General features: G+C 42.9%; 1 protein-coding gene across 2 annotated transcripts in view; it reads left to right on the forward strand.

Moving 5' to 3' along the window:
• Positions 1–22,735, forward strand: part of col8a2 (collagen, type VIII, alpha 2) — a 48,126-nt gene that overhangs the window by 19,391 nt on the left and 6,000 nt on the right. Inside the window, exons 1-2 of one of the 2 annotated variants that reach the window (XM_034600163.1) lie at positions 9,463–9,481; positions 16,861–17,052. In XM_034600163.1, coding sequence (XP_034456054.1) covers positions 16,890–17,052 — 163 coding nt within the window. In that variant the 5' untranslated portion in view covers positions 9,463–9,481; positions 16,861–16,889. Of the gene's footprint in view, positions 1–9,462; positions 9,482–16,858; positions 17,053–22,735 lie in introns of those variants that run through there. The other variant, XM_034600162.1, reaches the window with a different exon arrangement.

Consider the following 22,735-nt stretch of genomic DNA (forward strand, 5'->3'; position numbering starts at 1 on the left):
GGGGTACTTTCCAGAGTCCATGTCTGAAAACGGCTTTAGAAAGACCACCTTTTCTTTGCAAATCATCAGAATAATCGCTAACTGACTCGTTCTCTGTATTTGTAGACGTATCAGGTGTGTAACAGAACATAAAGTCCGCTGTGTGTAAAACTTAACACATCATTAACGAGGGTGTATCCCAGAGGAAATGACACATTTTCCCAGATCTATGATCTCACTCTCACACGTAGTTCGAAGGCATCTGCCTGGGCAGGGCCAGATCACATATTCAACCTAATCTGACTCACTGCTGCCTCCCCGCCATGTTCCAAGTGCACTTGGCCCGGTGCCCCCTTGCTCCACTTTGCGCTTATTTGCAAAACTGACAACTTGTAAACAAACTTGGTGAAAGAGGCCACTCAAGGACCACTTCGCCCTCAAATCCGCTCTTCATCCTCGTCATTCCTTATTTTGGCGGGGTCTGTCATTAAGGTTTGTTTGGAGTAATAACACTGCTGAGGCCCCCGCCCTTGGAGGAATTTAGTTCACTGGAAGGACTGAACATGACTTCATGAAGATATACCTTTCACCCTGTCTTCCTTATTAATGTTCTTCCTGTGACCCTCTATGTGTCATACACTGAACACAGAGGAGTTATTGTGCTGGATTGAAAGTACAGTAATTCATTTTTTGTGGGTTCTTAAATCTGTTCAAACTGATTCCGTGGCCACTTGGAGGCAGTGCAAACAAGCTTTGAACATAACAGTGACCTTTTACCACCTTGCATGTTTACACAGCGTGTGCCACTACATTCACCAAGTAGTCTCTAACTTAATATGTCAACTGTTGGGCAGGTAGCATGCAGGTGGCAAGTTCAGGGCTTTTTCACAGGAGTTAGCTAGAGAAAAAGGCCACTATCTATAAAGGATAATATTACGAGTTGGCACACCAAAACAATGTTGTGGACATTTTTCTAAACCGTTGTAGAAGTGAGGCGATAACCGCATCGGTAATAATCTTCATCAATACTAACATCTCTCATCTCATTTTTGCCTGTCCAGAATACAACTCAGCGGCAGAGTTTTCAAACTGAAACCGGCCCTGCAGAGTTTCCAAACTTTTTTGTTTCATGCGCGTTCAAACTCCAGAGCAGTGTGAACATTTGTTGTGTTTTAAAACTGAAACATAGCGTGGATGTGGCCTGAGAGTAACTCCAGGCAATGGATGATGATTCTTAAGATAGCCCCTTTTAGGTCTTTAAAATAGTAGAACTTGTTGAGTTCAGATATAAAAATTGCTGTATCACTCATGTTCAGAACTGTTTTTTGAAGCGCACATGCACCTGCAGGCTCTGTTTCCCTTTGGATTTGCTTGACCTGGATATAGACACTGTGTAGGGAGCCTGTCCTCCATCACCTCTCAGCAACTCCACCCTCTCCCCACTGCTCCTCCAGTGTCCAAGGATGTGTCTCATTCTCATGTCTGTGGTGTAAGTTTTATTCCTCTCTAACTCTCATGTTGCTCCCACCGATCCTCCCGTCCCTCCTCGCTGCCAAGCGGAGACAAAGAAGCTGCTTCAGCCCTCCTTTGGTCTGGTGATTATCTAAGCAAGAGCCCATCAATCTAAACTAACTCCAGACTCTCAAGAATGTCCCCTTCTTCTGGCTGCCAGCTCTGAGATGAACACGTACTGTATTTGATCTGGAGAATCAGCGTTAATGAACCACTAGATGCACGCAGACTCATGTAGCCTCCCGCAGGGTTATCGTGCGTGCTCTCCGTTGTGGTAGACTCGCTGATAAAATCTGACTGAAGCACCGAGCACAGATCCTACTGTTCAAACACAGGAAAAATTATTATTCCATGTTTCTTTATTTCCACTTACTTTCAACCATTTTCTACATAAAGCATAATTAGGAGGTTGTTATTGCGTCTAGCATTGCAAAGGTTGAATCTGCTGTTTTATTGGCTCTTGGCAGTCCTGCAGGAATTCCATGAGGCAGGTGAGCGAGGAAACGGAGTTCATTCAACACTACACAATTATGTGAATGTTTATTGTCATTAAACGCTCTTTCGTCTTTTCTCCTCCTCCCTTCCTGATGAACCGTGCTCAAACTTGACATTCATGGGAAGAGACCAGACACTTTTACAGCCCATTAACAATAGATTTGTGATTTTTTTTGTATCAAACAGATGTGCAAATAATTCCTTTTCACTAAATTAAATCATGCATGAGCTATACAGGCTCTCGTGTAGTAATCAGACATTTAAGAGGACTTTTGAAGTCATACTCACATTATATAACTTTGATGCATGGTTATTATCAACTCAAGCTTTTGATCTTCGACGTTACATCTTTTCTCATCACAGCTCAAACATCCCACATTTTGTGTCCGAGCACCTCCCGGTGACTGGGCCAAAGAGATAAGAGAGGAAGAATGTAGAGATATGGTTTTAATATGAAAAAAGGAGCACTGATGAAGTCAATCACTCAAACGGGAACTGAAGAGGGAGTCACCCCGATCGCGATTAGTGTCAAAAGAGCGGAGGGGTGTTGACAGGACGGGTGGGAAGGTCAGAGGGAGGATACAATGTCAGAGTGGAAGAGAGAGTGAGACAGAGAGATAAAGGGAAATAAAACGGATGTCCTCCTCCTCATCTGCATCGTAAGGTTTTAGGGAGGAAATACTGACTTAACCTCTGTATCTGCGAGGCATGCTCCGTCTGTCCTGCTCCAAGTTGGACTTATTTATTCCTCTTCTTTGTCTCCGTCTCAACTCCCACACATCCACACTTCAGTTTCTTTCCTCCATTCACCTGGATTCAGATTAACTGACAGGATGATGGACAGACATGATCAATGAGAGGGACAGTTACACAGTGACCTTGCTGTAGTGTAGGGGATACATCCATCCATCCATCTATCCATTATCTATACTCCTTATCATTTGATGGTCGCTAGGAGCGTTGGAGCCAATCCCGATTGACATTTGGTGAGAAGTGAGGAAAACCCTGTAAAAGTCCTCAGCGTATCTGTCCAGCATGCAGTGACAAACAACCATTCACACTCACATTCACGCTGACGGACGATTTAGAGTTTCTAATTAACCTTAACCCAAATTTGCATGTCTTTGGACTGTGGGAGGAAGCTGGGGTACCCGTAGAAAACCCACACAGACACAGGGGGAACATGCACACAGAAAGACACCAGCCGAACCGGGGATCGAACCGGGGCTCGAATCGGGAACCTTCTTGCAGTGGAATGACGGTACTCACCACCCTGATAAAAAACAAGCACACTACTTCTCAAAGAAAACACATTACGGCCTGTCTGCCAATGTGAGCTGCACCACTGCCTTTGGATTTGAAAGTGAGTCCTGCGTAAAGGCTGTGTTCTTTCTTTTCTTTCTTGGCATGACTGCAGATCTGCAGCATCTCATTTAGCCCCCTTTTTTTTTTGTTTCAGTGTACACACTATGATTATTAAAACAAGGTGCAACGCTTCTGGCCAACCAGCACGTCCCTGTCTCCCTTCCCTTCTTTGATATTTAACAAACACATCTGCAGAGCTGCACTGGATCACAAGCAAAATTGGCAAACGGCATGCCCAATTTGTCTTGTGTCTAGAATCAGGAATATCTCAGCTAATTAGTGTAAATAATCCAAATATGATTTCAGATGTTTTAATGAACATGTTGGCTGTTGTAAGCTGTAGCAGGCAAGGTTTTTGTTTTTTATTTTGTGATATTGCCAAATTTACATCGCCACCTGTTTCTAATTGACGGACCTGGAGAACAGGGAAACGTCTTTGTTACCTCTGTGAAGTAGCTGGTATGACATTCTTGGTTTCAAGGAGTTATAGACTACAATACACATACCACATCCCTTAGGGCTGTAGGTGTGTGAATTGTCTGCGTAAAGGATAAGTCTGGTGATGCTCTGTATCTCATTATCAGCGAAGACCAACAATTAATTGATCTTGATAACAAGTATTGTTCCATTTAGCTCCATTGTTGAGTTGCAAACAACATTCATTATGACTAACATGAGCCCTATTGGTTTCCCCCTGTAGTTCAGTAGGAGGTACTTGGAACCAAATTGCAAGTGATCCATTTCAGCAGTTGATATGTCCGACACATATCTCAAGAACACCTCGAGGGGATCTCTTCAAATTTGGTCCAAATGTTCACTTGGCTCAAAGATAAACTGGTTAGATTGTGGTGGTCAAGGGTCAAGGTCACTGTGACTTCACTAAGCACATGTTTTGCCTTATGAACACAATGTCTCAGGAACAGCCCCAGGGAATTCTTTCAAATTCAGTACAAATGTTCTCTTGGACTCAGAGATGAACCGATTAGATTTTGGTGGTTGACTATCGAAGGTCACCGTGACCTCATGTTCTTGTGAATGTGGTACATCAAGAGCACTTATAGGGGATTTCATTACATCTGGTGCAGGAATTCACGTAGACTCAAGGATAAATTGATTAGTATTTTGAAGTCAAAGGTCAAGGTCAACTGACCTTGTGCATTTTTGTGACTAATAAATCTTTCATGAATATAACAATGCAATAGACTCCATAGAGACGATTTCGTATGTCAAATTCTTATTAGAGTTTGGTTATTTTAGTTTTATTTTGAAATCATTTGCAACATCTGAAACAGCATTGTCAATCTAGAAGACATTCCCTTTACTGTCCAGCTTAGTTAAATGCAGTGTCTGGAAAGTCAGTCTGATACACAACAAACACACACACTGAGTTTAAATCAAACTACATCAGACACCCAGTTATATAGAGTCATGTAAAATAGGAGCAGACATGAATCCTCCACTTGTCCTCCTCTTCACCTGAGTGTCTCTCACTCCCCAAAGCTTCTTCTAATAGTGTCTGGTCTGACCTGTGTTGCTCTCTGGTGGCTCCTATAGCCTTCATAGGACCTAGCGTGGGCCCACAATACACTACTCAGATGGGACGTATCACCTGGCTTTTCTTACTGTTTTTACATGACCCCTGTGGAAGCACGTCTGCAGTCATCCAGCTTCCTTTATGCGTTTTATACTAGAAAAGCAGACTGAATATGACTGCACAGATGTAGCCACAGTAAAAATACCACTTATCACATGCTTGCTCCACTGACACTGCGCTGTTGTTTCAGCAGCCCTGCTAGGAAGTACATGGAAATTCTTGAAAGTTATTGCTTTGTATATGAGGGATGACTGGATATTCACTGTGCTTTTTCTGTGCTGTACTCCACATATGTGTCGGTGGCTTACATTGTTTCACTTGCGTTTTTTTTAAACGTCTTCTCACGCTTTGTTTAACGCAATGATCTGTATTTTATTTTTCACCATAGTTCCGATTTTATTCTCATTTTCTAATGGTCACTCCTCCCTTCACTATGCTTTGTAAATCTTTCTTTGTTGCTTTGAACCTTTCAGCTTCACACAACCTGTATAGACAGAACTTGTATGCACACACACACGTTCACACACACGTACACGCACACACACACACACACACACACACACACACACACACACACACACACACACACACACACACACACACACACACACACACACTCACAGACAGAGCGATGTTTATCCAGCCCAGCAGTGGATTTTGGGAGGTGTGAGGCCAGAACTGGCAGGGTCCTTTTACACAACCAGGGCTCGTAGCCAGCAGCTAATAAAGACTTGCATTGATCCTGATGGGTGGGGTGGGTTTCAGGGAGGACCACAGTCAGAGGGGGCGATGCTGCATGCTGGTGGTCTGGTTACTATGCATGCATTTGTGTGTGTCTGTGTGTGTATGTGTGTAGCCACTCTGTGGGTTCTTTTCTGTTGGCCAGCCCTGGAGACTGAAACACCCAGCTGGGGTCAGCGGCGTTTTAAGTGAGTGATCAGTCAAGCGGAGGCCAATGAACAGCTAATGGTCCACAACTGGGATTCAAACCATCCAATGAATTTCCATTCAAAACATAGTGTGAGGTGGAAGGGGAAACAAGTTATTTCTGAAATGAGAGCCCCCCGGAGCAGAGATGTAGTGGGAAAGTTCGCTTCAGAGTAGTGTTACATATGCATCGCTGGTTTGCTCAATGCACTGCCTGTTTGATCCAATCTCTAGACCATGTTGTATGAAGACTTATAAATCACTAGCACACTATACCAACACTGCACTTAACTTTACACTATTGGATTGACAGGAACATAGTTGCGATGGTGGCCAAGAACTGGCAGCCCATCACTTTGTGTTTGATCCTGAGATGGCCCTGTGTCCCACTGCCTGAGGACTGGAGCAACAAGCGCAGGTTACTTACGAGCTCATTTCCTGGCAGTTGCGATATTGTTTTTGAAAGCTCACAATGCATTTAGTCAATCCCTTTTATTGTTGATTTAAAAGAGTTTGCACTTTGCATTGGCCTGGGGGGAATAAAGAGCAGAGAAACTTGAGTGATTGTTTTTAACGATTTCCTAAATGTGTATTTTTTTTAAGTCAAACTGTGTAATGACAAAAACAAACATGTCCAGTTCTTTTTCTTCTTCAAATGAAAGATTCATTCATCATGAGACACACTCTTGGACCTTCCGATGCACTCAGTGGTTTTGCAGCCACAGCCTTAATTGGTCTGGTATGGGCAGCTAATGAGGGCCAATGTTGGTTAGCATTAAATAGACATTTCTGTTAGTGACATTACCGAGTCAATTTGCAGTGAGTCCTCATGTTTTTGTGGAACATAAAATGTTTTCATACTATAAATAAACATTTCAATAATTAAAACAAAAAAATAAACACACCATACTTCACCAGGAGCCTCCATCCTTCCACTCGTTCTCTGTTAGGCCAATTCTATTAAAAACGTTTTAATTAGGCAACCTAAGAAAACCTTTAAACATAAATGGGAATTCAGTGTGTTATTATTATTATTATTAACTTGTAACTGTACTTGTGGCCACGGTGGCTTTTCAGTAGTGATGTAGCCTCGCTTATTAAATGGAAATTCAGTGGTGGCCATTGGTAACTGCAGCATTGTTTTTGCTCAGCACTTCATAGAGTTCCAAACCATGTGTTGTTAACATTAACTATAAACAGATATTTCTCGAGTTGTAATTTTGCCAATTTTATTAACAATTTTATTTAGTCAAAATCAGTCAATGGCTGCCTGCTTTAATACAACATTTAACACTGCTTTGCTTGATAGGTTTAGCTCGTTTTGGTAAATGAACAAATAAAGTTTCACAGGGAAAAATTGTATTCATAGTTCATAGAGTAAAAGTAGAAAGTGTTGACCCTAGGGTACTGTATTGTCACCAGCATCCAAATATTATTATATATAGTAGATGAAACTTAGGTTAGCAGTTAAAAAAGTGATATATATGGTATATAAACATGTGGAAGAGTAAGTTTTAAACCTTTGGGCACTGAGCCTCTATCCGTGTGTATCCTGCAGAAAGTACGCAGCTGATACTATGGATTTACAAATTGTTGGTTTGATATTTCATATGGGAATATGGCTCCAAGCCGGGGTCGAGCGGGATTCCTCTCTTCCCGGTCTTTTGTCTGCTTTTGTGGTTGTCAGGGCCGCCGCCTGTGCCAGAGAAGCCCATTCAGATGGAGCCCAGTCAGTCTGTAGTCCAGTAGCCTCCAGCACGGAGGCATTTCAGCTCCTTCAGGGGGATTTGACAAAGATTTCCTGCCCCTTATTAAATTATAATCTCCCTTCTACCTCTCCTTCTCTCCCTCCTTCCCTCCACTTCGGACAGAAAAATAGGCCTCCCTCTCTGTTTCGCTGCCAACTGATGAGTGTGTTTGTGCGTGTGCGACGCGTGCATGTACGTGTGAAGCTGCCTCGGCTGCCAGCAGCAGGAGTGTGTGAGATGATTGGCGGGGCACGCATCTGAAGTGGGTCAGCGGGGAGATCAAGAGCTAAAGCTTTTACTTTCAGCTCCCTTTCATTCCTCTCGTCCATCTCCCTGTTTTTCTTTCTGCCTGTCGTAATGATTTCATGTGTCCTTCACGGCTTCATGCTTTCTCCTCCCCTTCTACTGCTTCAATCTCATTTAGGGTCTTAATCCGCTTCCCTCCTTTTCTTCTTCCTCTCCCTATCCCTTGACACAAGTTTCCACCTCCCTCCATCACCAGTGGTAGCCTTTGACAATGTGATCTGTAATAGCTTAGTGTTTTCATGGAGTGTCAAACTGTGGAATCCTTTGGTAGAAGCAGACTACAAGAGGACTTTTCTGGGCTTTTCCCTCCTGGAAGTTGGCCCCAGCTACGTGCAACTTGGGAGTTTTTCCAGTCCTGGCAAAACAGAATGGAACAATTGATGGTGTGCGATTGTTCCTGCATGGTTTAGCCCCGCTACTTCAGCGCCCCAAAACATTTCTTACCTTCAGAGAGCCGAATCTTGAATAGACCCATGCTCTCCCTAGCCACATGGGCTTTGGCTCCTTGCCACAGCCAGCTTCGCCTTGGAATGAACTGCCACCATGGATATTTTGACACACAGTCAGGAAATAACAAAGCTGTAACGCAAAAAAAGCTCACAGAAAATTGCTGCTTGTTTTGAGCTCTTTCCCTTGTCCTGACTTTTTTCTTTGTGTTCCCTGGCCTGTGTGCGGACTGCACATTTCAGAGGCCCCCATTCTGGCAGACGCAAAGCCACCCACCCAAGGAAGGGAACAAGGGAACAGCTACTTGAAGACATGGCATAGACATAACACAGACCAAACAAAACCTAGTGCATTATAGAGCCCCACAGGATCCTGCATTCAATCCAACTACCGACCAATAGACTATTCACTTAAGCCTACCCCCAAACAGGGATTATCAATTCATGCTGTATATAGATACAGCAAGTTTTACTTATCCCCGGATGACAAAATGCATGGGTTTCTAATAGACCATAGTACAAAGAGTTTTGAGTATGGCTGTAAGGAACAGATTTTAATAGATTTAACTGTGTTTATCTGCTTATATACTTACATACAATGCTCGAGGACCTACAGATAGAGCACATCAAAGAATTTATGTTTTCTTATGTTATGTTAGCCGAAGTGTCTCGATCGCCACCTGGTGACTGACTACAGTATAGGTCATAATTCCCACCTCCTCCATGTTAGTGGGTGGGACATAGACCAAACTAAATAGTCAAAGTACATGCAAAATATTTTTTTATATTTATTTATTATTTATTTTCCCAGAGATTTCACTCCTTTTCTCTCCTGTGTGCTCGTGTCTTCTCACCAGACCTTTACCGTTAGAGGGGGGGGGGGGGGGGGGGGGGGGGGGGGGGACGCCTTGCTTGGTCAGGTCTGGGCAGAAAACAATAAAAGTATTCACACCAGAAATGAGCGGCGCAGCGAGCTGGAGGCTTAAGCAGGAGAGAATATGGGGAATCGAAGAGAGGGAAGAAAGAGCTGGGGTTGCCAGTGGAGTCGCAGTGATTCTGATTTACAGGCGATTATGTTACCAGGGGTCCTCAAAGTTTTCCCTTTTCAGGTGAGGTCATCTCCGCAGTGCCCCCTAACACACAATCCTCTATGCAGTAATATATTCCAATACTGGAGTCTCAGTGTTTGTGTTAATTTCAATTTTTTTTCATGTGATGGGGAAAATGATACTAGGTCAGTAACGTCGGTTGTGGGGAGTGTGGATGTGTGCTTTCAGTGGCCCGTCTCGCTGCATTGAAAAGAAGAACATTTATTGGCCTGGAAAGGTGGAAGCAGTTTGGCTTTTATACGATTATTTTTGTACTCTTTCCTCTCGATTACCTAATCAAGCGCTCATATTGGGTTTAAGGCTCACCGACGGGTCAGACGGAAAGGTATAGCCGTGTCTGTCTGCCCACAGGTTCTTGCTTTCTCCCATCTTCGGCTCCCCCTGTTCTGCACTATGAAGCAGTCAGAGTGAGGCTAATTTCATTATTCACTGTTATTAACCTACAGGACCTCACACATGTACGGTTGCCATGTGTGGTTTAAGATGACCATCAGTTATTCTTCAGCCCCAAGCCATAATATCATATATATTATTATATTATATACATATATGTATGTATATCATCTTAAACCACACATGGCAACTGTACATGTGTGAGGTCCTGCAGGTTAATAAAAGTGACTAATTAAATTAGCCTCACTTTGACTGCTTCACCCTTTGTCCTCGAGTGTAAGCGTACACTTTCATATGCACGCTCCATCTCCTCCCTCCATCTTACGATTAGCACATCTGCTTCTGCACTTAGACCCGGGCCCAGGGGTATTAAACGGCTTCCTCTGGATTAAGTCATCAAGAAATGAAAACCCTCTATCTGACCTCCTCGCTCCTCTCCCCTCCTCCCAGTGTTTTCTTCACACCCCTTTAACCTGCCTCGCGCCCCCCATTTTCCGAAAACTACATCCTCCGCTTGGTTTTTGCTCCTCCCTCTTTAACCGTTCCATCGGCATAAACTCAGCACAAAACACCTCCAATCCTTTTCACACCCGCTCTGACCCTCCGGCACGTTATAGGAAAACACAGCCCTGCTCCACAGGCACCGTTTCCTGAACTGACGAGTCTCCTTTGCTTCGTCCTCTCTGTGTTTTACTAACTTTTTCCTTACAAGAAGCAAGATTAGGCCTTTTTCAGTCCTGTCTTCAGTTCACTTTTAGTCGATTTTTGACTGTCATCTTCTATTTTGTGTCCTCCCCATAATGGTTAAGACAGATGAAAACCAAGGGTGCACAATCAGTTATCAGTTTCTGCCAGATGAAGAGCTAGCACTGAAACATCACAAATAAATATATCACCGCATGACAGACGGTGTGCAGGAGTGATTCCAATAACGTTTGCACAATCTGTTAAACCATTTCAGGGGAATCCCAGGGATCAATAGAAGTCAAGAAGTAAAACAGACGATAGACGTTTAGGTAGGCATGACAGATTCACAAAATGTGATTAAACATGATCCTGCACTCGAGCGTGCAAGTGTTTGTAGTCAGTTTGTCCTTTGTGTGTCAACTCAGATGTATATCATCATTATTGCTATCCACAAAGAAGAGAGAGAGATGGATGAAGTCTCTGTGTTGATTCTCCATCATTCTCCACTTTCCCTGATAAATTCTGATAAATGAACATGTCACATTCTGTAATGCTGCTGTAACCACCTCTAATATTTTATGGTTTCCCATAAGATGTTGGGGCGTGAAGTCGTAGCTCTTGGAGAAGTTCATCCTGTAGGTGCTTAATGAGGCTAAGTTTAGGGTTGTAGGCCAGCGACGCACAGCAAACTGGGAAATCACTTTCTATATGGACCTCACTTTGTGCATGGGGACAGCATCATGTTGTAACACATTCTTGATGTGGGCCGAACTGGGGCTCAAACCAGGAACCTTCTTGCTGTAAGACAGTGCTAACCACTGTACCACTCTGCCGACCTTATATTACACTCCACTAAATATATTTGCTTCGTTGACTACTTGGGCTTTGGGAACTTGCGAAGAGCATTTGTTATAATTTTTTCAAACAAATGATTTATCATTGAGTCGAATAAAATAATTAAGTTTGATTAATCAGTGCTGCAGTCCTAGTTGTTGCGATGAGATTTGCCTTTATTGGAACTAAATGGCCTCACTATGAACAGACCCCAAACAAAGTATATAAATGGTGGTGTCCACATATATTTCACCATGTAGTTTGATTATGATGGAAATTCTGATGTGTCTGTATATGTACATACTGTAATTATATGTGACTAAATGTGGTCACGTAAGTAAACAGTATACATCACGTCTTGACTTGAAAAATAATCATTAACAGTGCTTCTAATGACTCTTATTTACATGATGATTCATTGGAAACACTTATAAGAGAACATAGGAGCTTTTATTGTGGCGGGGCAGAGCAGGACAAGTTTTTCCCGAAAAGAGACCAAACAAAATCTTTACTACACTTTCCACATGGTGGCAACAGACGTGACACATGTTAACGTCTCACCACATGCATGAGGTCTGTGGTCACTCTTATACACACGCACAGACATGTTGTGTTGAGTAAAACAGTGTGCATTCAAAAACCCCCAAAAACATGTGAGCACAGCTTAAATATTAAGTGGCGCCTGAAAAATGTGTGACGGCCCAGGTGCCACTCGGGCTGAAGGAGAGATTAACTCATTGAAAAGAAGGTGATTCTCTAAACAAAACCCCACACGGTCGATTTCCCCTCACACGCACACTCAAAACCCGCTGTTTGTGTGTTGGGTAACTGCTGCGCTCACTTTCTCCCCTCGCTGTCGTTCCCTCGCTCCCTCTTGTATAGAACAAGGCGTAGTCAATGGTCAATGAAGCTCTGTGCTGCTCTGAAGTGATATATCTGGAGTGAGTCATATTTGGGCCTGCTTGTGTATGTTTCAAGACGTCTGCAGGTGCACGTCTTTGACTACAAATCTGTGAAATCTGCTAATACTTGTACGTCTAGACTACAGATTGAATAATGAACCACAGATGTATAAATTGAATTTACTTTTGAAGTGTGCTCTTTCTCCCCCTCCAGTGCTGGGAACTCGTTGTTGCCGTGAAAGGGACGCTTCCAACATTCGCTTGTTGAATGTACTGTAAAAGTTTTGGTAAAAGGAGGATGGTTGTGGGTGAATACCAGCCGACCGCTGGTGGATGCAGTTAGCAAAGGTTACTGTCGTAGTTGTGGTGAAGGTTTGTCACGGCTGTACGAGTCAGCGAAAATGTGCGGTCGGGGTTTTAATTGCGCCCTTTAGCTGCCACCATACCTACGTGACCATGGAGCGTGGTTGTTGTTGAACTATTTGCTGTTTTCGCAAAAGCTGGTATTTCGTGTTTCATTATGCTCAGGTGACGATTCCTCCACTCAATCAGCGGCTCAATCGTTCGCCACAAAACCAACCGTCTCCTCTTCCCTCCGTGACACTGAAACCTCACACTGAGTCTACCTATAAACTCTCTGTGGCACGTGGTTTAGGAAACGCTCGGCAGTCTGGACCCACACATGTGCCGCTTTAGGGAAATGAAGGCACCTTCAACCTCACCTCCCCAACGCTGCTGATTTCATTAGCGGGCAGACCGAGCTGTCGGGAAAGTGTGCGCTTGGCTCGGGCTCAGCTGCGGTGTCTGTGTCTCTTCTGCCTGTCTGAGAAGGCCACTTGAGATGCTGCTGAGTGTGGCTTTGGAGACTGTTGAGTCTGCTTTGGCCGCCCCGAGGCTTTTGCAGAATATGCGTTTTGGGCTCTGTTAAAATGGCGTCCAACAACATGTTCAAGAGAAGTGACGACTGCAAGTTTTGGAGTTGGGTTTTGTGTTGGTGAATCGGATTACCGGGTGGTTTGGAGACGGATCTGTGAGGCGGACCGTGTGTGGGAAAGTGGGATGTCTGTCTATGTTCTTCATGTGCACTTGCCAACATGTGTCTTTGTGTTTGGTATGGGTTATGAACGATGGATTGCTGGAAAGGCCCACCAGGCACAGGCCGAGACGACCATGGACTGAGGAGGCCCTTTTTATACTATCCAACCAATATCATCACTACACATTACACTTCATCGGGTCTGATTATGGTCCTGCTGCAAATCGTCACTGAAAAATTCATACAGACATATGATAACTTCAAATAGGAAATTATATGTTGCCATTTTTTGCCTATTAGTAGTATTTGGTAGTATTTTCATAGTATTTGAGTGTCTTACTCATTTGATCGTCATTTGGAGCCAGAGTCGAGGTGGTGGTGCTCCATGTGCTCGACCAATCAAGAGTCAGTCTAAGCTGTCAATCCTCACGTTTACCCCAGTTTTTATAGCATCAACTAACCAAGGTCATCAGAAACACAACACTTGGACATACATCAGTGTGAGGTGCATTCTGACTTTTTAGTTTGGATCCTAACATGGAGGAGTCTGGAGTTTATGACTTATACTGCTGCCAGCCACCAGGAGGTGAGGAAGACGCTTTGGCTTCACTTTTAGGGAGCTGCCATATCGTCCATCTTTATATACAGTCTCTATAGTTCGTGCTAGTAATGGCATCAGACAAAGTGTTCAGTAACTGGACAGCTGCCTGGAAGTAGGAACAGCAAAGTCCTGACTTTAAGAAAGTAATGGTGGAGCTGGCGGTGGCCTTTCATACCTTCTGTTCAGACTCTCTGTTATTTCCTTATTAATGCTGCTTTTCTGTTCTGTTCTTGGGATCTGTTGCTGTAGTGTGTGTGTGTGTGTGTGTGGTGATTTCATTTCTCAGTAAAAAATCTGTTTCATATAAAGTGTCACTCGACGCGCCAGACGTGGATTTTTCGCTGCAACTTTGAATGCCGCTCACGTTTAATGACTGAGGGAGGCTTTGATTCGCCATTAGCTCCTCTCCTCTCAGACCGAGGGTTATTTGTTCTGGTTTGTTTTGAACGGCTGGATTTTTATGTAAAAAGGGGAAAAGGAACGTTAACGAGAATTTTCGAGACCCTACGCGCAACCACTTTATTGTGTATAGAGAGTGCGTGTTTTGTTTCACGAAGTGTTCTTGGTGTGCGTTGTGCGAGTGTGGGTCCAGCAGTGGTGACCAGGCAGGGAGGATTGCTTGAGAATTTTTTTTTTTGGGTCTCACAACGTCTGCAGAGCTTTTCAGCAAAAACATTTGATAAACAGATTGTGGAGGTCTGCGAAACCGCCCATCTGGGTCTGAGCCCGGCTCATGCAAAGCTTCTGTGTCTTGATGCGCGTCGCTATGGTTCTTCGAGAGACTTTGACGCCTGCAGAATGGTGGGCATCTCCAGCTGCCTGCTAAATTACATCTGCACCGAAACCACAGACCCCCATACCAGACGAGCCTCCCTGCCAGCCAGCCGGCAAGTCGGCCAACGACCAAACACCACCCTCCTGCTCTCCCTTTCTTTCGCCTGTTTATTTCTCTCAACATCTTCGCTTTTCTCGTGGATTTAGCCTCGGTGGGAAAAACCCTGATGTTTGATTCACGGCGGCAAAGACAACACAGCAACAGAAACAAGCATAAACAGACACCACAGACACACACACTTACGAGTAATTACAAATAAAATAACTCCGAAAGCTAAAGAGAAACACTTTGGTGAATGGCTGTAAAACAAGAATCTGACTGCTTAGCTATGCGGTTGCTGAGCAGTCACACACGGCCGGGGAGAGCAGAGCTGTTAAACAGACCTGAGCTCAGCACACATGGTGGCAATGAACACACCTTTTCCTAAGTACTTTAGATCTGAGGTCTGCTGCGGACTCCCAGATTACGCCCAATCCCTGCTTCCAATTAACTGCGCTGGGTAATTTCATGTCATTTTCAAATTAGGAAAATGTCAGATCGTTGGCAAATTAGAAAAAACGTCAACTGGTGTTTGTTTAACTCCCGTGCTTCTGAATAAACTTTGTGAGAGAGCTCTCCTCGACATAATGCAAACCTCAGCTGAGGCTATTTCTAAACCTGACCCCCCCTAACCCTCCCTCATACACACACACCAAAAATAAAAGAATATTCTATAAAACCGGAGAGATTAAGAATAAAGATTAGTGTTTTATGTGATTGGATCTGCAAACATAAACAAGTTAAGGTCTTGATATGGTTGAATAAAATACTGGATGAGGAGTGAGAGACAAGGACCAATAACATGACTGTTGACCTTATACTGTAAGACATTTATTTATATTGCCATTGAAATGTTACAGAGCATAGTCTGACAACATCTCCCATGATCCCACGCTGTTTCACAACATCATCAAACTCTGTCTTTTGTTATTGTTTTGACTGAGAGACCCCTAATGGCCAAAGTAACATATTGTATGTTTAATTCTGCTTTATTCTAATAAGACAGAATAACTAAAAGGTGATAGTGTTGAATTGAAAATGCCGGAGTGGTGAGGTGTATCTCTTGTGTTTTCTCCATCCCACATATTTCTGTGACTTACTTGCTCCGTCCTGTCCGACAGGCTAATGGAGAGAAACTTGCAGTGAACCCTTTCCGTGCCTCACATACAGTAACCGTAGCATTCTTGGCATCAACTCCTGACAGGTCATCAGTCCGGAGAGAGCTGATGAAAACAGCTCATGGCAGAATTGGAGTGGAATTTTTCCCTTCTTTGCCATTTTCACACATCATTTCACCGGTTAAAGCCTGTACTGGAAAACGTACAGTTGCCCACTTATGGTCGACAAACACACTCACCCTCCTCCGATGGTTTCCTGTTCGCACCTGACCACGGTTGTGAAAATATTTAGCGGAGGACGATGTGGTCACTTCTTCCTGGGGTAAATTAAAGTAAACAGATCGGCCTGTCACAGCCTCTTAGGGCCACCTAGACCAAACAACTGCCCCGGCCAAGTACTTACCACATCCTGCTCCCTACCTGTGTGGCAGCAGACTGCAGGGACTTACATGTTACGCTTACATGTCATATTTGTGTGTTTTTGCATCTTGCGTTTACAAGTATAAAACTTTAGGGATCACTCCAACTTATCCATCATCAGAGCTGGAGGCTGTGTCCACATTCCCTTTATATTTGGACATATATGTACCAAGCAGGTTCTAGGCTTCTGAGCAAGAAACATGTTTCCTTTGCTTCCCTTGGTTTGCTTTGGCTAAGTGTGTGTGGTTGGCTGACACAGACAGAGGAGGTAGAGAGAATGTCAGACCAAACCTTGGTAGATTCGTTCAGTGATTTCAGCTGATCAACACATGTTTCACCTTGCATCTTTCGAACAAATGTGTGGTACTGTGCTGTGTTATTCAAAACGTTTATCAGGGTTGCTCTCTCACTCATTATCACTGCTATTTCTATGTGAACAATTCAGGTCTTCAATCAAAGACAATGAAGCTCATATTAATAAACACTCCCTGTCCTCTTTCTCTGTCTCCTGCAGTTCTTTGTGTTTGACGCCTGAAGCCTGGGATGCTGGTGACCATGCTGTTGGCTCCTGTTTGTGTGCTACTGATGCTGGGGGGGCGTGCTCTTGCTGGAGGCTATCCCCCCATACCCCACATGAAGTACATGCAGCCCATGATGAAAGGGCCCATTGGACCCCCGTTTCGAGAGGGCAAGGGGCATTATGTTGGTAAGTCATCCCTGTGGGTGTGAAGTATATGTGTGTGTCTCTTTTATTTAAAGGTCTTACTCGTCAACTCTGCAGGTCACTAGGTCCAATTCATTACACTCATTTTTGATCAAGGGAAACCTGGTGCTTTTAAGAACCAGTAGAGGTTTTAATAGGTTTTAAGCATAGAGCCACGTCATCACCCAGTGTTCTCTTTTCAGTTTTATTTCAAATGTTCAATCTTCTTCGCAGATAACACACGACCCAAGCTCTGAATTTAAAAAAAATAGTCGTCATGCTTTGGTTGGTCTTATTGGTCTGGTTGATCATGATCCCGCCCTCAGCCCCTGACGTAAGAGGTTCTTTCTTCCAGACCAGCAAAATGTTGGAACAGAATCTAACCTCTCTTCTGGCCAAGAACCAGTTCTTTGGCTGTCGAAACACAAAGAACTGGTTCAAGATTAGTCTCTGGCTCTTAACCGGCCCTTGAACTGCCGTGGTGGAAACTTTATAACAGTCCACTGGGTCAGTGGAAGCACTAATACTTTACACTGATTCTGTGAGATACAACCCTGTCTCTGTGTCTCTCTTATATCAACTCAAGTATTCTCGAACATGTTCACAAAATAGTCCCTGCATGGCCCAAAGTGATTTGCTGCAAACAGCATATTTCCATGCAGTGTCCTGTTGGCAGCAGCCTGAGATCTTTTTCCAGCTATTTGCACCAAAGTGAGCATGATAATTATCATATGATAATGATCAGTCTGCACAAAGTCTCCAAACCTATACAATAATAAGGATAAATATTACCTTCTTCGAACAAAGAGGTCTCCATCATCACAGTTTAATGTGTAACTGATAGGGAGTCCAGCCCATGAGCAGGACAGACTTTTGCACTAAAGCCACAGGTTTAGTTTATCGTTTCTTCTCAGGCAGTTGAAGGGCTCACGAACGTGTGGGTCCAGTAGCTTTAGACGGGTCCTAATGGAGGCCCGAGTGCCCACTGGGCCAGTTGTTGCTCCTGCCATCTGGATGGTGTTAATCCATTGTTTAACACATGCTCCTCAGCTGCAAGAAGAGAAGAGGGTGTGAAGGAAATAAAAATAGATTCAATAAAAGTCAGAGACGGGAACTGGGAGAAAAGCCGTGTGGCAATAATCATCCCTAAAAAATGTGCATTTTGTCACTGCCATCATTATCAAATTTGACTCAAGCTGCGAATGGGATTTCTGGATCCTATGAAATGTGCTTTGCATTATCGAAGGCCCCTTCTTCAAAGCGAAATGCAAAGCAAATTATTATTTCAGCGTTATAAAACGATGTTTGACGGTGGATTGAGATCAAGTTCACTGCTGAAATTGAAGATTTAAATCTCCCACAGAAACATCAAAGATCTGCTAAAATAATTTCCACACTGTTAAATTGTAATGTGGAGAGCAAAGAGGAACAAGATTTACTCTGGGCTGAGAGCAACTTAGACTTCATCTGCCTCACATGAGTGCACTGCTCTGCCACCCAGTGGTCACATGTGCACATTGCACATCTGACACATCCCACAAGAAAACAACTGCATGAAAAAACATATTCAATATATCATTTCAGCTTTTTTAATTTAACTATATATTTTATAGCTTACAATCGTCATTAGATCTACTGTGTTAGGTGTTTAATCAATCTCCTGCAATGGTCTTTTATTCACTTTTACAGAAATGTGGGATTTTACATGTTGTAAATCATTACTATAGCGCTATCAGTCAGACCATGATTACTAAATACTACCCAGGATAATGATATTTAATGTTCTACATCTATGCAAATCCTCAGTCGTATGGGTCATGGTATCTCCAACTGCTGCACGAAAGCAATAGGACTTAACTTGAGTTTTTTTTAGATGTTTCACCTCCGATCTCATCTTTTGCATGAGCGGTAAAAGGTTTTCCAGAGCTACAAGCAAGTCCAGTAGCATTCGTATAGCACTTGAAAAGATTCCTAGTGTATTCATTTGAAGGTAATTCTCTGTCTACTTCAGTGAGGAGAATGTATCATATGATATTTAATGTGACAATGTGATCAATACTATTACATGAGCTCCTCTTCCCAGTTTCTCCTGTGGGAAACATTAAAATTCCAACTGACACTTTATCTACTGGAGTTTGGGTCAGACTGCAACCTTTGCTGCAGTTTTACAATTACTGGGCATAATCAGACAGATATATTTGAAAACACAACTATCACAACTTCTGTGATCACAACTGGACTCAGCAAGATGAACCACATCGCACCCATTCTGTTTTCTTTACTTTGGCTCCCCATTAAATTCAGAAATCATTTCATGGCTCTTTGGCTCCAGCTCCCCCCGCGACCCTTCACAGGCTAAGAGGAATAGATAATGGATTGATGGATGGATTTTAAGGTTCTCGTTATAACATAAAAAGCACTCCATTGCCAGACATCTATATATCTCTGACCTGTTGCTACTCCACATCACCAGCAGGTCACCTGTAGGTCATCTGACCAGGGCTTACTAGTTGCTCGCAAAACAAGCAAAAAACTTATTCCAGCATGCCTTCGCCTAAAGAGAGAGGGAGAAAAGAGGAAAAATAGAAAAGATGAAGTAAAAACCTCTAGGAAATAGAGTTTTTAATGTGTGCTAATGCATTGTCTGTTTTTTTTTTTCAGTTTTAAACTGTACTTTAGTGAAGCACTGTGTTGCTTGTTCTGTTAAAGGCGCCATATTAACTCAACTTTACTTACTTAAGACACGAAGAAGCCTTTATATTCTAAGCACCTATCTTTCCTCTCTGTGTGATATATTAAGGTGGTTTACAGCACAGAGCTGCATAACAGGAAACAAGACTGAGCCTTTAATGCTTATTGCACATTTCCACAAAAAAAAAAAAAGAAAAAAAAGAATTGCTTCTGTTGGATGTGGTGCAAAACTGCAGTTCGGCCAGAAGGTGTCCCCCTCACTTATGTAGACAAACCACAAGTTTAGACACGCTATGTAAAACATGTATGTGGGAGTGAAACCTAAAATGAGGCGACCCCAAAATCTCATTATTGTACAAAACCTGCGGTGAATGAAAGAACGGATGAAAGTTAGAGCGGGAAGTCGGTCTGTAATTTAAATCATGGATACTGACAATACACATATTGGATATTCATTTTAATATCTGCCACATTTCCCCTTTAAGGGTTTTGTTTATAATCTGCCTGATGGTTCAGCTTTTTCAGCTTTTTTAAGCATTTTAGCAGATTTTTGCAATAAAGTTGGTGAATAGAATAAGTAAAAACAATAGGAAGGATGACCACAGCCCCTAAAGTAAGATACAGTGTGTAGGGCCATAGACGACCACTTATATTAAATGTGCTTGTGTTCTCTGGAACTTTTTATTATAATTTTCAGGCTTAAAACCACTTGACGTGTCATGCTGCTCACACACGTCATGACTGTTACAATAAAACTCATAAATTCTATTATTGTTTTCTGTTGAGGATCATTAACCCTTTTCTGCATCATCTTGAAAAGGCTGCAAGTCTCATCAACTGCCACAAGGGGGAAGTAGTGGGCTGTGGTTGCATTCAGGGATCGAGTGGGAATTTGAACTTTCCTTGCAAGCTTACTTAAAAGGAATGGAAAGAGTAATTTATTGCTGCTGAGGTGCCCTCCAATAAGCATTTATATTAGGAGTAATATAATGTGATAAACTGTCACACGTTTATTTTGATATGGATACAAGTTTCAGAGGAATTATTCACACGACTGGAGGACTGAGCAGGCTTGGATTTCCCTCGGGGGTCGTGTGAGCCGCCTTGAAGAGTGACATTCAGGCCCAGTGTTTCTGAGATGAGGCAGTGGAACAACAAGTCAGCAGAAACTGGCTCGGGGTTGTTGTTGTGTTCTGCAGACCAGGCTTGTGTTTCTCTCTGGCCCGGCCTCGCTCTCCGCTCTGCTCCACTTTGCTGGGAAAGAATAATGAGACCGTTTCTGAGTTCATGTGGCATCCGTCCTCAGTCCAGAGTTTTCTGTCTGCTACACAAAACAAAAACATTTGCATTTTACACACACACTCAAACCCGATAAGAGCTCTCACGTCAGTTAGTTGGAGAACAGAAGCATTATCTAATTATTATATAGGAAGTGCTTGACTCAGGAACTCACAGAGAACTGTTTTACGTATGGATTCACGACCTGTCCATTATGTACTCTGCCTTCTGCCCACTCTGTGCCGGGAAAACTGTAACCTCACACAATCCATAACCAGCAGTTATTAAAAAAGAATGGATACATTACCTGAATGCTCTAAAAGATATTATGCATTGGATGGAAAAATTCACAAGGCACCGAAAATATATAAAAGTGAATCCAAAGGACTCGAGATGTCCTCTGAGCAATTTCTAATTTTTCTTTTGACAAGCGTGAAATTTGAGTTTTCATTTTCCTATTATTGATATTATGATGTCAGATATCACCTTTATGTTCACCAGTTTTCATGGAGACTGAATAATCAGCCGGCTTTTTCCAGTTGATCTGATCAGCTGGTTCATGGCTCACAAGCAGGGCGGAGATACTGAGGTATCAGACCATGCAGGGCATTAAAAACAAGCATTTTCAAATCAATCTTCCCGAGTACTACTCAAACTGCACGTTTCAAGACTAATAAGACAGAGAGAGACTTCTTCGCTTATATCATCTCCTCTGGAACAGGCGCTTCTTAGAGACTCTCACTTGTAATGTGTTGTTCTTGACACCAGGTGTCAGTAAGAGGCCATAAATCGTATTGGCACTCAACGAAGAGGCTGCACCATAAACACAAGTAAACCACATTGAACAGTAAATAAAACAGAGTGCCATCTAAAACGTATTTACATGTGTCACTGTAACTAACCACCATCCAATTACTGTCAACATTAGACTAAACTCGACTAAACTCGCCTAGACTGTGGAGCCATGTGACCGCAAACAGCATACAACTTCAGTCATCTGTGTGTGTGTGTGTGTGTGTGTGTGTGTGTGTGAGTGTGTGTGTGTGTGTGTGTGTGTGTGTGTGTGTGTGTGTGTGTGTGTGTGTGTGTGTCTGTGTGTGTGTGTGTGTCTGTGTATTTTAACTAAGGTTATAAGGAATGTGAACAAGATCTGAGCTGACAGGAAGAAGTTGACGGGTGATCTTGGATGTCTTAAGCAAAATTGAAGCCTGGCGTATCAAGGAGGAAAGACATGAGCAATGCACATGTTAGTGTAGGTCAGTAGGATAATATTAATAATAGCTTTATTTGTATAGCACTTATTTAAACAAGGTTACAAAGTGCTTCACAAAAAAATCCATGGCAAAAAGCTTAATGAACTCATATAAAAGGAATTCCATTCAGTTCAATTTTAAGGGCCAAATCATAACATGTTAAGACCTTAATATTTATAGAGAAACCCAACAGTTCCCACAATGCGCAAGCACTATTATCTACTACTATCACTGCAGAGTGGCATCCAGGTTCTTCAGATTCTCTTCCTCTGTCTTACTGGTGACACGTTTGTCTTCAAAGGAGTGTGGAACTTCAGATAATCAGATGACCTCTGTGGATTTTTTGTTAACTTTCCTACTTTTACCTGGCTTGTTCATTGTGCCACATTTCTTGTGTCTAGGTCCTTACTCCAACACTGCTGCAAAATGCGCTTTTTTTGTCACATCAATAACATTTGCTCTGA

The sequence above is a fragment of the Hippoglossus hippoglossus genome, chromosome 11 (assembly GCF_009819705.1).
Source record: "Hippoglossus hippoglossus isolate fHipHip1 chromosome 11, fHipHip1.pri, whole genome shotgun sequence".
NCBI classification, from domain to species: Eukaryota; Metazoa; Chordata; class Actinopteri; order Pleuronectiformes; family Pleuronectidae; genus Hippoglossus; species Hippoglossus hippoglossus.